Here is a 16577-nt window from a genome sequence, read left to right as displayed (position 1 = left end):
GACTGCCCCTGTGGGGGGAATAGGGCAAAATAGCTGCTGCATTTGTTGTTTGACGAGGAGGCGAATAGATTGCAGCAAGGGTGGCCCCAACGGCTGAAAATTTTCACCGCTATGTTGGGAATGAGGGACGACTCGTTAGGCAGGAGAATACATCTGCTCAACTTGTCTGCAATCATGGTGGAATTCCCAGGGACATATGTTGATATCAAAAAGTGGTTGGAAGCTAATGCCCACTGCCAAATACTCATGGCCTCTTGACAAAGGGGATAGGACTTGGTTCCTCCTTGCTTGTTGATATACCAGACTACTGACATGTTGTCTGACTGAATTGCGATCGTTCCAGAACGAAGAACAGACTGGAATGCTAGAACGATGATATGCAGGTTGGCCTCCAAAGTGGACTATGCACCTTGGACCGTCTTTCCCTGGAAATGGCTCCTCCACCCTGCATCCATGGTCACAATGGTTTTGGGTTGGAGGGGATGGAATGGACGGCTCCAAATTTCTGTCTGGCCTCATCCAAAGAAGGCCCCACTTGAAACAATTGGTTATCTGAATTTGAAAGCATAGAAGATGGCAATTCGGAATCCACTGAGATAGTAGAAGCCACTGAAGTACTCGCATATGCAGTTTCGCAAGAGGCACTATTGGTATGAAAGCTGCCATGGATCCTAAAACCTGAAGAACCTCCCTTGCTGAGGCTTGGTTTTGACAGATCATCACCCAGAACTGGAGCCTTAATCTCGGACGTCTGTGAGCTAGGAGAGACACCAGACAAGAACGGGTGTCAAAGACTGCTCCAATGAATTCTATGTTCTGAGTTGGAGCAAGGTTGGATTTCGCGCAGTTTATCATTACCCCCAAAAGTCTTGTCAGTTTAAGAGTATACTGGAAGGCTGTTACCAGAAGAAGCTTGGTGGGGGCGGTAAGGAGCCAATCGCCCAAATACAGAAACACCTGGAATCCTTGCAGTCTCAAGTGAGCTGCAACCACTGCTATGCACTTTGTGAACACTCTGGGGGCTGTAGAGTGTCCAAACAGCAGGGCATGAAATAGGCAGTGATTGACTTCTAGCCGGAAGCGAAGTAGACTCCTGGAACACTTGTCCATTTTGATGTGGTAATGCGCGTTTCTGAGATCTATCAAGCACATCTAATGGACTGAACTGTGACCATCCGGAATTTAATTTGGGCAACAGACTTGTTCAAATTGCGGAGATCCAGAATTGGTCTCCAGTCTCTGGTCTTTTTTGGCACCAAAAAGAATCTTGAGTAAAATCCAGATCCGCATGGGTCTGGTGGGACTATTTTGATGACTCTTTTGATACAGCTAGTTTATTTCTGCAGCTGCTTCTTCCCTTTGACTAGTTAGAATGTCAGGAAGTTTGTCCGAAGTTCTGGGCAAGTGATGAGGGGAATGGTGTAGCCTCTGGTTATGATATTCTGTACCCAATGGTCAGAAGTTACTGAATGCCAGGGAGAGTGTTGCAGGGAGAAACGTCCCCAGACTGCTTCAGAGGAAAACAAACAATCAGGCCACTCTTCAGGAGCGCTGCTAAGGCTGCCCAGAGAAAGAATCCCTGGGTCCCTGATTACACGGACCCCCTCTGCCTCGGTATGGGCATCTTCCAGAATTGTTACCCCCCCTGTCCCTGGGGTATCATCACCACGTGTGCATGGAAAGGACCCAGAGATGTTTTGTGGCACGTTTTTTGCTCTTCTGGTTCCTGAAAAAGGAACACGGAGGATTGGAAAAATGCAGATCTACAGCAGACAGGGTCTTACCGTCCTGCTCACACCCAGGCAGGGTGTCTTTCACCTTGGGGCCAAAAAGGGAAGATGCTTCGACTGGAGCGTTCAGGAAGGAAGACTTGAAAGGGTCCGTGAAGTCACAGAGGCGCATCCAGGCATGGCATCACTTAACTATGCCTGAACCTACCGCTCTAGCCACCCCTTCGGTTGCATGCGAGAGGAACTTCATGGATGAAATGGAAATAGATTCCAGGGTTGCAAGTTGCGAGGTAACTTTGTCCCTTACCTCATCAGACACCTGTCCTGCGAGTGTTCGAGAGTTCAGAAACCAAGTCTCTTAGGAGCCTCGTAAAACGTGCCAAGTAATTCAGAGACGTATAGCAAAAGTTGAAGTAAAAACTTGCTTCCCTAATCTGTCCACAGCCTGGGACGCTCTGATGGGTGGATGAACAGTACGACTCTTCGGCGAGGTCCTTTTTCGTGGCCGCCGCCAACACCATAGCATCGACTGGTACACCTCTTGACCACTGTGGATTTTTCTTGGGGGGGGGGGGGTAGTATCTTGTTAGGACTCAAAGGGATCGACTCAACAGAATCAGGGTTCTTCCAGGCACACTGCAACACGTGTTGTACCAGCTCGTCTGCAGGTGGGGTCACCCAAGAGGTAGATGGCCGGTCATGGAAAGCCTGCAGAAATACAGACTCCTCGGAAGAAGGGTTAGTGGGCACCCTTCATCATCATCAAAATTCATATCCTCTGTCAGAGACTCTTCAAGGGAGTCTACATGCTTAGTCTTGCACGGTCTCTTCTGTGGGGGCTCCTCAGCGGGGGCTTCTGAGGATTACTCAGAAGATAGAGGTCTCCTGTGACTTTCCTGCCCGGTGTCTCGGGGCAGTGGCTTGTGTCAGCTGTAGCTCACGGAGAAATAGAGGTCTGGGGTTCAGACATTGGTAGAATGCTTCCAGAAGCACGTGCCCTCTCCATAGCTCAGAAAACAGGTCCCCCGAAGAGGGATGGGAGCCTGGAACAGAGGACAACCTCGGAACCGTGGTCACACCCTGTTCTGTTGAACTTTCCCAGAGATGCAGCCTCAAGCAGAATCCGTGCAGACAGAACTCCCGGCACCGTGGATGGAACTGTAGACACACACTGAACCATACAGTGAGCCTAACAGCCTGCAGTCCAATCACATGGTTGAGGAAGGCCCAGGTTCAGAGGAGACCAAAGGCTAAAGGGACAGTCCCAGAGTCCCAGTGAGGTCCACTACAGGTGCTGAGACGGGGTTACAAAAATGTCGGAGCTGAAGACTTTGGAACTGGTATGGTCAAAGGGGGAGAGAGTAGGACTGAGTCTGTGGAGAAGCCAACCCAAAGTCCTGCAAGTGAATGGGTCCTAGACAGAGTGGGTATCCCTCTAGCTGTCAACAGCTAATCCCTCAAGACACACCACATCAAACTCAGAAAGGCTCCTGGTGGATCAAGTGGATATTCTTGACGGGGAGTCAGGTTGTTCTAGGAACGGGCTGTGTACTTGCCCTAGAAATGGATCTGTTGGAGAGTATCGGGTCTGTGGTGTGGGATCTACCGGCATCGATGTCTCAAGTTTGGAGACCAGAAGAAGTGGCATCAAAATTGTCATTATCAGGACCGTGAAAGGACTATGCCAAAGGGGCAATCTGTGCCGACATAGAAGGTGCAGTAGCAAGCGTAATCGCAGAGATAGGCATCGAAGGCATGCAATGTGCCGAAGTTGTAGTAATCTTTGGAAAGTCAGTAGCTTGTGCTTTAGACAGTATCGGAGCTGAAGCTGGCGCCAATATAGGAACAGTTGCAGTAGGAGCAGAAGAGGATGGTGCCGATGAAGCAGACTTATGCTCCGAAGACAGTTTAGGTACTTTAGATTTTAAAGGTTTGCCCCGGTCACCTGATAGTAAAGAGGGAACACAGTGGGACCTTTTCTTATCCTTGGTTGAAGGAGATGAGACCTCAGCCTCAGAAAGGGCCTCTGAAAAGGGTGACTTAAGGCCCTTCAGAATCAGTTTTTACGCTCATTCAAGGTGCGCTGACTAAATCTTTGACAAATCACACAAGAGGGTTGCACCAAAAGATGGGGCACCCCCAAACAATAAACAGTCAGCATGGGAATTCCTGTTAGGCAGTTTACCCTTACATGAAGCACAATGTTTAAACCCAGACGTGCCCTTTTTATCAGACATCCTGAGCAAAATACATACAGGTCAGATAGAAACTAAGGCAAAGAGTTCTATTCTACTACCTCTAGGTTTAATATGTCTATAGATCTACTATATCTATGTCTAAATATCAAAAAGCACACAAGTTAGCTGAAAGGAAGAAGAAGAAATGCCAACGTGGTATTTAAGAAATACCACAAGGGTAGGAAGAAAGGCCGTACCACCAATGGTACATAAAAATTACCAAAAGAGTAGAAACAGAAGGGTAAGAAGGTCTATAAACAGCTTCAAAGTTAAAGAAATATCAAGATTACCAACAAGAAATAAGATATAGACTATCCGGAAAAGATACCGAAAGTTTTCCACTTAGCTGAGAGCTAGGCTTGAATGCAGCTTTATGGCTATGCGGCAAACGAGATCTGAGGTAACAGGGAGAAGGGCACTATGAGTAGAAGCTTAGAGAGTTTTTTGGCTTGCGCAAGCTTGGAACCGAACCCATCAGTGATGAATGGAAAGAAGAGTAACATCAGATTTCATATTTGGAAATGTTATACACTAAAGCTAACAAAACCTACAAATCACTGTGCAACAGACTCTTCTGAAACCGAAATGTAACAAACGGTAAACCATTAAGATCTTAAAGTATTCAGCAAATGTCCTACCCCTGCTAAAAATCAAACCCCATTTCAAATATAAATAAAGATGGCATAAAATCATCAGGTAGTCACTTACTTTCTACAAGTGATCCTTCATTAGGTTTTGCATAGCTCTCTCCCTTCTTCCGGATTCTTCGAATTATCCCACCGTTTTCGTCATCTGTAAGGTCTTCGCCTTTAAAGTCAAAAAGCTCAATCTGTAAGGAAACCACAGGTGGCAAGTTTAAAATGATTTAGCAGCAATCCAACATCTTCATGACCAGTACACACCCTTGGGTAGCTCACGTCTTTCAGAAGAATACAAGTACATAATCAGTACTACAGATTCAGGAGTAAACAGTAAAAAGTGCTACCCAGCAGTAGACATCAGCAAGAAGTATTACCATACACACCCCTGCCCACATTCTTAAAAATGCCATGTACAACTTTCCTTAAAGCTGTACACTTCATGCAAAGAAATTAAGGAACAGTGTGACGTTCATGCGTAGCCCTCCCAGTCATATGAACTGTTCATGAGCCACTGCCATCCTAGCCAGAGAAACACCACACACAAAGTATTTTCCAAAGCATTTAGCAGTCTACATTATAGATACAAAACAAAGCTAACATATAAGCAGCATACAACCACCTCAAGAAAAAGTTTGTAAGACATGAACAAAATAGTTTACTAAACTTACTGTTTGGTAACTGGTTAAATAAACTGAGAATGTAGACCAATCTAGAACTGTAATAAAACTCGTATACAGTAATCAAAAATGTTTGTGAATGATCCAACTGCTGTCAAAGACGTCTGAATAATGGAACTGATGCTCATAAACGAAACAGACTATAAATGAAACAATTATGCCCATGATGCCTGTATAAAAAGTTATATACCCACAACAACGTTCCATCTGTGTTGTTGATCTTTGTTCATTCTTGCTGAACAGGACTCTTCTGATCTTTGAAACCGGCTCGGCTGTTATACAGCTCATGCCAGCCAAAAATATCTCGAGCCAAGACTCCACCTATAACGTCCCTCTCTCCATTACCTCAGGTCGAGTTTGAAGATCATAGCAAGTGTACACACAGAAACTGTAAGCAGAAACAATGTTCAAGGTGACAACCTTATGGCAACCCAGGACAAGGGTTCAATCTCCCAGGAAATCTACAGGAGGGTGGGATATCAAGAATGAATGAAGAGCGAACACACACACAACGTTGTGGCGAGTACTTAATTTCTTTATCTGATTTTGTCAATCTTTGTTCATTCTTGATGAATGGGACAAAGTCCCCAGCTACTTTAGTTCCTGGATGGCCTTATAGAAGCATATTCCTGAAAACCATAGAACCAAAGGATGCTCTTCCCCTGGAGACAATATCCAATTTGTAATGAGTGTAGCCCAAGTTGCAGCTTCACAAATTTCATCCATAAAAGCTTTTGAATGATAAACTGCTGATCCTGGCCACTGATCTGGTTGAATTAGTTTTAAAAGGCGCAGGTAACTTTTGGTTATGGGCATAAAGTCTCAGCCATTTACACAATGTCACTTTTGAGACAGCTTGTCCCACCACTGGACCAGAAAAATAAATGAACAATTGATCCGATTTCCTGGACTCGTAGTCCTGTTCAGGTAAAAACATAGTTGGCGTCGCTGTATGTTTTATACCCCTGATGACCTGATGTCATGGAAAAAGTGACAGCATCCAACGCAGAATCCTAAGACTCTGGTATTCGGGCCGACTGGCTGCTACCTGCAGGCAGATGACAAGTGTGATGACTGCAACAGTGAAACATGAAGAACATCTGGTAATTCAATAATTTGATTAATATAAAAAACACGTTTTCCACAGGAAAGGAATTTAATGTGGCAGGTAGTTATTGGAGGTAGTACTAAAGATTGCAAACCCAAGGTGAGATCCCACAGAGTCAAGGGATCTTTGAATGGAGGTTTTAGACGCAAGGTAACTTTGAGAAAGACCTCACACAGGCAATGAGAAATTACAGGATGGTCGTTGTAGCAGTTGTGAAAATTGGAAATGGCTGCTAACTGGACCCTAAATGGTGGAAGCAGAGGCTCCTTGGTCAAACAGAGCAGCTAAAAATTGCAAAACTATTTCAACAGGAACCAAAAAGGGATGTAAATAGTTTGAGACCCAAACTGAAAATCTCTTCCATTTACCGGATTACAGAGTCTCCTGGTGGAAGGCCTATGGGAGGTCAGAAGAATTTTTTGAACTGGGGAAGGTATATTATTCTGCCTGGCGATTAACGGAATTGGAGGAACCAAGCTGTGAACTTGAGAGTGCACAGATTGGGGTGAACCAATCCATGTGGGTGAAAAAGCAGGTCTGGAACTGGGTCCAGAATCCATGGATGATGAATCAAGTGAGGCCATGGAAAGGAGAATCAAATTTGCTGGGCCAGAACGGAGCAATGAGAATAACTTTGCTTTGCAACCTTTAGCCTTTCTTTAGGAAGAAGGGTATGAGGGGAAACGGGGGAAAATTATAAAGATGACCAGAGGGCCAACTGAGAAGGACAGCATTTCTCTGTGACTCCCCCCCGATGGGGGATTGGGGCAAAGTAGCTGCTGCATTTGTTCGTTGGGAAGGCAGAGAGATCACAGAAAGGCTGAACCCACTGGCAAAAGATTTCCTTTGCCACACTGGGATTCAGAGACCACTCGTGAGGCAGTAGAATGCGCCTGCTCAGCTTGTCCACTATCACACTGGAACTCCCCAGGATATACACTGCCACAAGAAAGCGGTTTGAAGATATCACCCACTGCCACACTCAGAGCTTCCCAGCAAAGGGGGTAGGATTTGGTTCCACCCTGTTTGTTGATGTGCCAAACTAATTACACATTGTCTGACTGGATAACAACTGTTCCCAGAGGAAGAGTAGATGGAAAGGCTTGCAACACTAGAAGCATTGCCCTCACTTCCAGGACATTGATGTGCAAGTTGGCCTCTTGTGGAAACCAAGCGCCTTGGACTGTTCTTCCCAGATAATGCCTTCCACCCAATCTGGGAGGCGTCCGTGGTCACTATGGCCTTGGGATGCAGGAGAACAAAGGGACAGCCCATTAGGATTTCTTCTGACAGCATCCACAAGGATAGCTCCTTTTCGCAACGTCCTGTTACCAAGATCGGGCAAATCATCGGAGAGTTGGAATGGACTACTGGGAGGTCAAAAGCCACTGAAATATCCTCATGTGAAATCTCGCCAAGGGAACCAAGGTGATGGCCGCCGCCATAGACACTAGGGTGTGAACAAGCAGGGTGGGCACTATTTTTTTTTTAATCAGAATTAGCTGTACTGGATACCTTATCTTTTGAAGCCAAGGGGTACAGAAGCTATACACAAAACTGTGTTGAGGTAGGCTTGTACGAATTCTCTCCTAAGTGGGAGACAGCTGTGACTTTTCGTTGTTGAACGTTATGCCCAGGGCAGTGAACAAGTGTATGATAAAGTCTGTGGCTTGAAGCAGTAGATACCTTGTAGGTGAGGTGAGGAGTCAGTTATCTAGATAAGGGAATACCCGGAATCCGTATAGTCTCATGCAGGCTGTGACTGCTGCCATGCATTTGGTGAACACTCTGGGGCCCGTGGTGAGGCCAAAGGGCAGCACTCTGAAATGATGATGACCGCCTTTAGCCAAAAGCGTAGATACCTTCTGGAGCATTTCTCCATCTTTATGTGGTAATGTACGTCTTGGAAGGCCTATAGAGCACATTCAATAGTTTTCTCCTAGAAAGGGGAGAATAGACTGAACCGGTTCCATCCAGAATTTTGTCTGCTGAACAAATTTGTTCAGAAGGCTGAAGTCCAATACTGGCCTCCAGTCCCCAGTCTTCTTTGGCACTAAAAAGAACCTGGAGTAAAATCCAGATCCTATCTGGTCTGGGGGAACCTCTTGGATTACTTTTTTCTAGCAGCTTTTGAACCTCTATGGCTGTTTGATCCCTCAGATAGGCTGGAACATCAGGGATTTTTCTCCGTGCTCTCGGGAGAAGGGTGAAAGAGATAGGATAGCCTCTGATGAGGATTCTCTGCACCCAAATATCAGAGATTATTCATTGCCAGGCTGTTGAGTGCAGTGACAGTCTTTCCACAACTGCTTCCAGTGGTAAACAATCGGGCCTCCCTTCAGGAGCGCTTTTAGGGTTGTCCACAGAAGGAGTCTCTAGAGCCCTGGTTTTGCAGGCCACCTCTGCTGCAGGGGTGGCTTCTTTCATTTGAGCTCCCCATCTGCCTCGAGGGGAGATACTGCTACCTGAGCCTTGGGACTTCTTGAACTACATCTTTACACACCTCAGATTCCTGGAGTAGGATCACTGAGGAGTAGAAAAATGAATGCCCACAGCAGACAGGTTTTTTCCATCCTTTTCACACCTGGTTAGTGCATCCTTTGCCTTGGGGTCAAACAAAGATGATTCATCCAAAGGGGAACTGACGAAGGAAGACTTGAAAGGCTCCACAAATTCACACAAGCGCATCCAGGCTGGTGCCTTACGGCAACACCTGAACTCTCTGCCCTGGTCGTACCCTCGGCTGTGTGCAATGAGCCGCATGGATGAATTTGATATAGACTCCAGGGTGGCCAGCTGAGAGGTGACCTTATCCTGCACCTTGTCAGACATTGCTCCCATGATACAGTATCTGATAATCCCTTCACCAGATCTCTCTGCAGTCTAGTAAAGTGTGCCATGAAGTTCAAAGACCCGAGTGCAAAGGTTGATGAAGCGTAGACCCACTTTCCAAATCTGTCCATCGTCCCAGACTCCTGGTTAGGAGGATGGACTGCAGAACTCTCAATTGGAGAGTTCCTTCTTGGTGGCAGCTGCCACCACCATGGCATCTACTGAACCCTTGGCCCAATATTGGATGCTTTTAGGTGGCGATAAAATTTTGTCTAGTCTCCAGGAAATAGGCTCTATGGAGTCAGGGGCCTTCCAAGCCCGCTGCACGATTAGCTTAATAAGAAAGTCAATGAGTGGGGTCACCCAGAAAGTAGATGGTCAAGCAGTGAACGCTTGCAAGTATACAGATTCCTCTGAGGTCTTGTCTTGGGGCTTCCAGTTACCCCTCTGCTTGAGGACCTCTAGGTTGTCTCGAAAGGAAACATCTTCAGGGGGTGACTGGGGAAGGGGGGGGGGCTTCCCCTTCATCGAAATCAGTGTCCTCAGTGACAGATTCTTCCAGAAAATCTAGGTGCTTCCTCTTGCATATCTTCTTATGGGGGTCTTCAGCAGGGACCTGTGAGGAAGACTCAGAAAAAAAAGGGACCCTGTACAGGGGTAACTTTGGATTCAGTGCTCACTGTCCTGTCACGGAATTGGTGTCAGCTCTGGACCAGAAGATATAGTAATGCGACACTCCAATGCAGGAAGAATCAGCTGAGAGCCTGCAGAAGCTAAAGCTCTCTCCATAACCTGGAAGGCAGCCCTCCCCCCAGAGGAGGAATGGGAGCCCAGAACAGAGAAAGACCACCTTGGAACAGAGGTCACACCCCACCTGGAGAGCCGGGGAAGGACCCGCAACTGATAAAGTCCCTAGAAACAAGGTCGGCACTGCATAAAAAAAAGTACAGTTTTGTACCTACCATAAATGCAGATGTTCTAGTGTAAACACTGCTGCAGTCATACACTTGGGATTTCCTGCCGTCAGGCAGTTCCCCAGTCGGCCTGAGTTCCAAAGTCTTGGTCTGGCGTCGGTTGTTGTCACCTCCTCCCTATTGTCAGTGCAGGTATACAAGATGCAGCAGATGCCATTTTCTTCAGTTTTTCTTGCCCCAGATGTCCAGTGCCCCCAAATAGGTAGGCAATTCAAATTGCTAGCAAAGTATAGAAAAGAAAAGCAAACAACCATTTTCAGTTACCAGCAAATACCCCCCATAAGTAGTAAAGGGTAGTAGACCTAGGTACGTTCCAGAAAGTAAGAGGGGAAGGAGGGAGGGTAACCTGGACTGCAGCAGTGTTTACACTCCAACATCTACATTTATGGTATTTATGGTAGGTACAAAACTGTACTATGTTCATCGTGTTACACTGCTGCAGTCATTACACTTGGGTGGAATCCCAAAGCTGAGGTAGGGAGGTTGGTTCTAAAAGGCATTAGGGGTGGCTATAAGGCCCTGCAGCACAGCAGTGGCGAAGCCAGCTCTGGATTTGGAGTATAAAGGCAAATGGTAATGCTTGATGAAGGTATGCACAGAAAGTACAGTTTTGTACCTACCATAAATGTAGATGTCCGATAGGAATGCATCTGCAGTCCTTACAAATGGGTTGTCCTGTCGTCAGGCAGCCCTTCGGATTCCAAAGTCTGGGTCTGGCGCTGGTGTCGCACTTCACCCGGCGTCATTGCTGCAGTTACTCGGGTATAAAGGCATCAGCCGATGCCATTTTCCTCAGTGTTTCTTGCCCCAGATGCCAGGTGCCCTCTAGGAAGGCTAAATTTTGATAAATGCCAATGGTTCAAAATATTAGAGAGCAAACAAAAAATAAGCATGTATGTACATATATACAAACAAATACACCATAATAGATTCCCCCAGCTAGCTATAAGAGGGGCAAATACCCTAGGAGTACCACAGAGGGGAAGGAGGGTGGGTAATCCTGACTGCAGATGCATTCCTATCGGACATCTACATTTATGGTCGGTACAAAACTGTACTATGTCCTTCAAGGATGCATCTGCAGTCCTTACAAATGGGTAGAATACCATAGCCAAACTGGGGGAGGAGGAAAGATAGAATTATGGTGTAGTTAAGATCCCTTGCAAAACAGCAGTGGCAAAACCTGCTCGGGATCTAGAGTATAAAGGTAAATTATAATGCTTGGCAAATGGAGCTCCAAGTAGCAGCCTCTAAAATGTCTTTGGTAGCCACTCCTCGTAGAAAAGCTGTGGTAGTGGCTGTAGCTCTTGCAGAGTGAGGCCTGATGTTTTCTGGAGTTTTCTTTCCATGGTAGGAGTAACAAAATCTAATGCAATTTCCTATCCACTTAGATATTGTCTGTTTTGTAATTGCTTTCCCTTCCATTCCTGCTGCATATGCTACCAGTAGCTGGTCAGTTTTTCTATTGCTCTTGGTCCTGTCCAGGTAGTAGCGTAATTGTCTGTGTACATCCAAGGTATGCAACAGTCTTTCTCCCCTGTTCTGTGGATTGGGGAAGAATGTAGGTAGGTGGATTGCCTGATTTAAAGATACTCTGGAGACCACCTTAGGCATAAAAGTAGGATTTGTTCTCATGGACACTATCTTGATGGAAGATCAGAAAGGGTTGTACTGCCATTAATGCCTGTAGCTCAGAAACCCTTCTTGCTGAAGTGATTGCCAGCAGGAAAGCAGTTTTCCATGATAAGTATTGCAATTCTGCTGTTGCTGCTGGTTCAAAGGAGGTAGTGTCAATTTTTCTAGCACAAAGTTCAAGTCCCATGCAGGTAATGGTGGCTTCCTAGGAGGTTTTACATTTTTAATTCCTCTCAGAAACTGCCTGAGCAGAGGATGTGAGAAAACTGGAGGATCCAAGTCGTATTCTGCTGAAATAGCTGAGGCATGAATCTTAATGGAAGAGTAGGACAGGCCTTTGTGGAATAGCTCTGCCAAGTATTCCAGGATGTTGGCTATGTTTACCAGTGACACATCTTCCCCTTTAGCAGTACTCCAAATTAGATATTTTTTCCATTTTGCTGAATAGGTTTTCCTTGTTGAAGGTCTGCGAGCTTCTAAGATAATGTCCTTAACCCTTTGGGATAAATTTGGGTTAATTTGTCTTATGCAAGGTTCCAGGCAGTCAGCTGCAGAGTTTTCAGGTTTGGATGCAGGGTGTTGTAATTGTTCTGAGTTAACAGCAAGGGAACTAGGGGTAATGGCCATATCTGTTCCCGAGACATGCTCCTCAGTAATGGGTACCAATGTTGCCTTGGCCAATCTGGAGCTATCAGAATGATCCTTGGACGGTCCTCCTTGATCTTCAATAGCACCTTGTGCATCAAAGGAAGTGGTGGGAATGCATATGCTGACAGATTTTTCCAACTGAAGGATAGGGAGTCCACCTTCCATGCCAGTGGGTAGTACGTCCTGGTGCAGAATTTCTTTAATTGGTGATTGAGTGGGGATGCAAATAAGTCTATTTCTGGGAGACCCCATTTTCTTGTAATGGTTTTGAAGATGTCGGATGCAGCATCCATTCGTGGGCATCCGTGGTAGTCCTGCTTAATATGTCTGCTAGAGTGTTTTCTTTTCCTGGTACAAAGATTGCTTGTAACTGAATGTTGTAACTCAGGGCCACATTCCAGAGGTCCAGGGCCATCCAGCATAGAGGGCAATGTGTGCCTCCCTGCTTGTTGATGTACCACATAACTGTGGTGTTGTCTGTCCTTATCATCAATTGGCCTTGTCGAAGAAATGGTTTGAAAGTCTGAATTGCCAGTTTTACTGCCAGCATTTCCTTTAGGTTTATGTGTAGGTGCAGCTGCTCTTGAGTCCATAAACCCTGTATGCATTTGTTCATCATGTGGGCCCCAACAGAGGTCTGAGGCATCCGTTGTGATGGTTTGGCTTGGTTGAGTGCTGTGGAAGGGCAATCCTTCGTTTGATTGACAGGCCTGAGCCCACCATTGGAATTCTTGCTTCAGGCATGGAATTATTGGAATTTGAGTTTCTAGGCTGTGCTTGTGCTGAGACCATAAATTCCTTAGGTACCACTGTAGTTTTCTCATATGCAGTCTGGCATGTGGGACCAATATTATGCAGGATGCCATGAAGCCCAATGCTTGTAGGACTTTTCTTGCTGTTAGATGGTTTTGTTTCGTTAATGCCAAGAAGTAGAGAGGGAGTTGCTCCTGTTTTTCTACCGTTAGGAATGCCATTTGTTTGGATGTGTCCAGCTCCGCACCCAAAAGGTTATCTTTGGGATGGTATCAGCCTTGACTTTTTATGTTGACCGTGTAGCCCAGGGCTTGTAGAAGGTAAATGACTCTTTTCAAGTCTTCTGCTAGCTTGGTTTTGTTGTCCGCTTGTATTAGGCAGTCGTCCAGGTAAGGGTAGATTTGGATCCCCTGAAGCCTGCAATGAGCGATTACTGATGCCAGGCATTTCGTGAACACTCTGGGCAGTAGATAAGCCAAAGGGCAATGCTGAGAATTGATAATGCTCTGATCCTGCAAGAAATCTGAGGCATCTTCTGCAATTTGGTCGTATGGGGACGTGCAGGTATGCCTCCTTGAGATCTAGAGTTACCAGCCAAGACTCCTTGCCCAGCATGGGAAGAAGCTGCTGTAGGGTCAGCATTTTGAATTTTGGAACAATGAGGAATGTGTTTAAAGCGGACAGATCGAGAATAGGTCTCCATTTGCCTTCTTTCCTTGGTACTAGGAAGAGTCTGGAGTAAAAGCCCTTTCCTTGCTCCATATGTGGTACCTTTTCCACAGCTCTCATCTTTAATAATTGATTTACTTGTTGTAGAGCTTCTGCCTTTTGATTTGGAGGTAGGTTTGGCATTCCTCTCTTTCCTGGTAGAGTATGGAAATGAAACCTGCAACCTTGGTCTATTGTCTGCAAAATCCATTTGTCTCTTGTGATGTAATGCCAGTTCTTTGTAAATAAAGCTAGCTTCCCGCCTAAGGGTGCTTCTAGTTGTTCCCTGGTAGGCGGTGCCAGAGCCAAGTCACTGTGATTGTCCTGTAGTAGTGGTGGTGGCTGTGTCTGTGCCTCGCTGGTTGTTACCCTGCCACTGGCGTCCCCTGTAGGTACCTCTGGATTGGCTTCTGCCTCTTGAACGCCTATTCCTGCCTCTCTGTGCTTTGGAGGAGTCTGGAAAGGACCAATTCTTGGAGGGCCAATTCCTGCTAAACCTTGGAGGTTGGACCTGTAAGAAATCTTTCACTGTTTGGACAGATTTTGCCTTCTCTTCCATCTTCTTCAGCACCTGTTGTGCAGGAGAGCCAAACAAATTGATCTTGTCCATGGGAGCATCTAATAGTTTTGATTTGACATGGTCCGGTAAGGCCTGCTCTTTTAACCATACATGCCTTCTGATAACTGTGCCAGTCATGGCTGATCTAAAGGAAGCCTCCAGTGCATCATAGCCGCATTTTAAAGAATGGTTACTAACTTGCTGAATGTTATGTACCATTTCCTGAACATATTTCTTGTCTAAAGGTTCATCAGAGGACAGTTTTTGGTTAACTGGTCTAGCATAAATTCTTGATACTGGATCATATGAAATTGACAGTTCAAGGCCCTAGCTGACAGAGTAGCAGAAGTGTAAACTTTTTTACCCCATCTCCAAGGACCTGGATTCCCTTTCAGAGGGAGGGTTTTGGCAGAGGTAGATGCTACAGCCTTAGGCCCCTGGGAGATAGTCTCGGATCTGCAAAAGGAGCCTTGTATAAATGGTGATGTGTGTCCGGGACCCTGTAGAACCTATCGGGCTTAGCAGGGGCCGGAGGTAATGAATCAGGAGCAGTACAAGCATCATTAAATGCATCATCTACAACAGACAGAACTGGAGGTATAGCTAAAGGCCTATGTTGTGGTAAATGCAAAAGGTGCTAAGCCTTTTCTGGAGTCTGAAAATCTTGGCCCTGCCACTGAAATTGTTCCCTCATAGCATGCAAGGTTTCCCCAAAGGAAAATTCCTCAGGTGGAGAGGCAGAAGGGATGGACTCTTCAGCATCAGTCTTCATAAGGGGAAAAAGGAGCCTCTGGAGGGTCTGTATTATCTGAATCATCAGAGGAATCATCTGTGGAAACTGACTCAGGGGCTCTGCTCTAGGCCTCTTCTCTGGAGGTGGGTGAGAGGCCCTGTCTGGGAGAGGTTGGGATCCCCGGATTAAAGAAATGAGATCCTCTGCTAAACTAAGCATTTGGGAACTGGAGCTAGGCCTTTGAGAAGGGGTCTTAACAGGCACAGATTTGGTAGCTTTAGCTGCTTTAGCCCTGGCAAAGGCCTTAATGGACATGGCTGCAGGAGGCCTAGCAGCTCCACGTGCAGGGGTTGAAATATCCAAGGGAATAGTGTCAGATAATTCCTGAGAAACCACAACTGCAGGTTGGATTTCAGAAGCCGATTCCACCAGGTTGGAAGAGGCCTCGGTAGAAGGTAAGCTTTCGGCTGAAGGAAGAACCGCTTGCTCGGTTTCAGCGAAACAGAGACACTCGTTGTCTTAACCGCGGTTTCGGCCGAAACCGCAGACCGCAGTGTCGGTCCTTTTCCTTGCGTTTTTTGGATATTTGTAGTCGGAGGATCAGACGGCATAATATAAGCAAAATCAGAGCCGAAAAACTGCTCAGCAAATTCCGACCGTCGGTTAAAAGAAGCACAGGCTAGACAAGCTGCTACGTCGTGGTCTGGGCCTAAACAAGGTAAGCAGTAAGAGTGGAAATCTTTATGAGGTATTTGCTTCCCACAAGTTAAACAGTTATTCACTTTTTCTGACATCGGCTGAGGCAAGAAAGAGTCCCCAACGTGGTACTTAGCTTTTTAGAAATCTTCGGTAGTAGTAGAAGTATTCGGTAGTAGTAATCTCTGGTTCTGACCGGCACTTGCGAACAGCTTCTGCTTCGGGCGCCACGCGGCAAGAAAGACTGAGGAAAATGGCGTCGGCTGATGCCTTTATACCAGAGTAACTGCAGCAATGACGTCGGGTGAAGTGCGACACCAGCCGAAGCCAGACCCAGACTTTGGAATCCGGCCGACCGAAGGGCTGCCTGACGACAGGACAACCCATTTGTAAGGACAGCAGATGCATCCTTGAAGGACATCTCCATGTTGCTGCTTCCAAAATATCCTTGGTAGGTACTCCTCTGCGGTAGGCAGTTGAAGTGGCTGTTGCCCTGGTGGAGTGAGATCTAATGCTGCTAGGTACAGGTTTCCCATGGTGAGTATAGCAGAAACTTATACAATGTCCTATCCATTTTGAAATAGTCTGTTTTGAGATGGCTTTTACCTGTGCTCCTGCAGCATATGCTACCAATAATTGCTCAGAT

At 46.2% G+C, this 16577-nt stretch overlaps 1 protein-coding gene across 1 annotated transcript in view; it reads right to left on the bottom strand.

Moving 5' to 3' along the window:
* FKBP4 (FKBP prolyl isomerase 4) overlaps positions 1–16577 on the bottom strand; it is a 514476-nt gene that overhangs the window by 227404 nt on the left and 270495 nt on the right. Inside the window, exon 4 of the mRNA XM_044087184.1 lies at positions 4676–4796. Coding sequence (XP_043943119.1) covers positions 4676–4796 — 121 coding nt within the window. The remainder of the gene's footprint in view (positions 1–4675; positions 4797–16577) is intronic.

The sequence above is a fragment of the Protopterus annectens genome, chromosome 11.part0, assembly GCF_019279795.1.
Source record: "Protopterus annectens isolate FY-2018-M chromosome 11.part0, PAN1.0, whole genome shotgun sequence".
Taxonomy (NCBI): domain Eukaryota; kingdom Metazoa; phylum Chordata; order Ceratodontiformes; family Protopteridae; genus Protopterus; species Protopterus annectens.
Note: the sequence above shows the minus strand (reverse complement) of the source record. Positions and strands in the feature narration are given on the sequence as shown.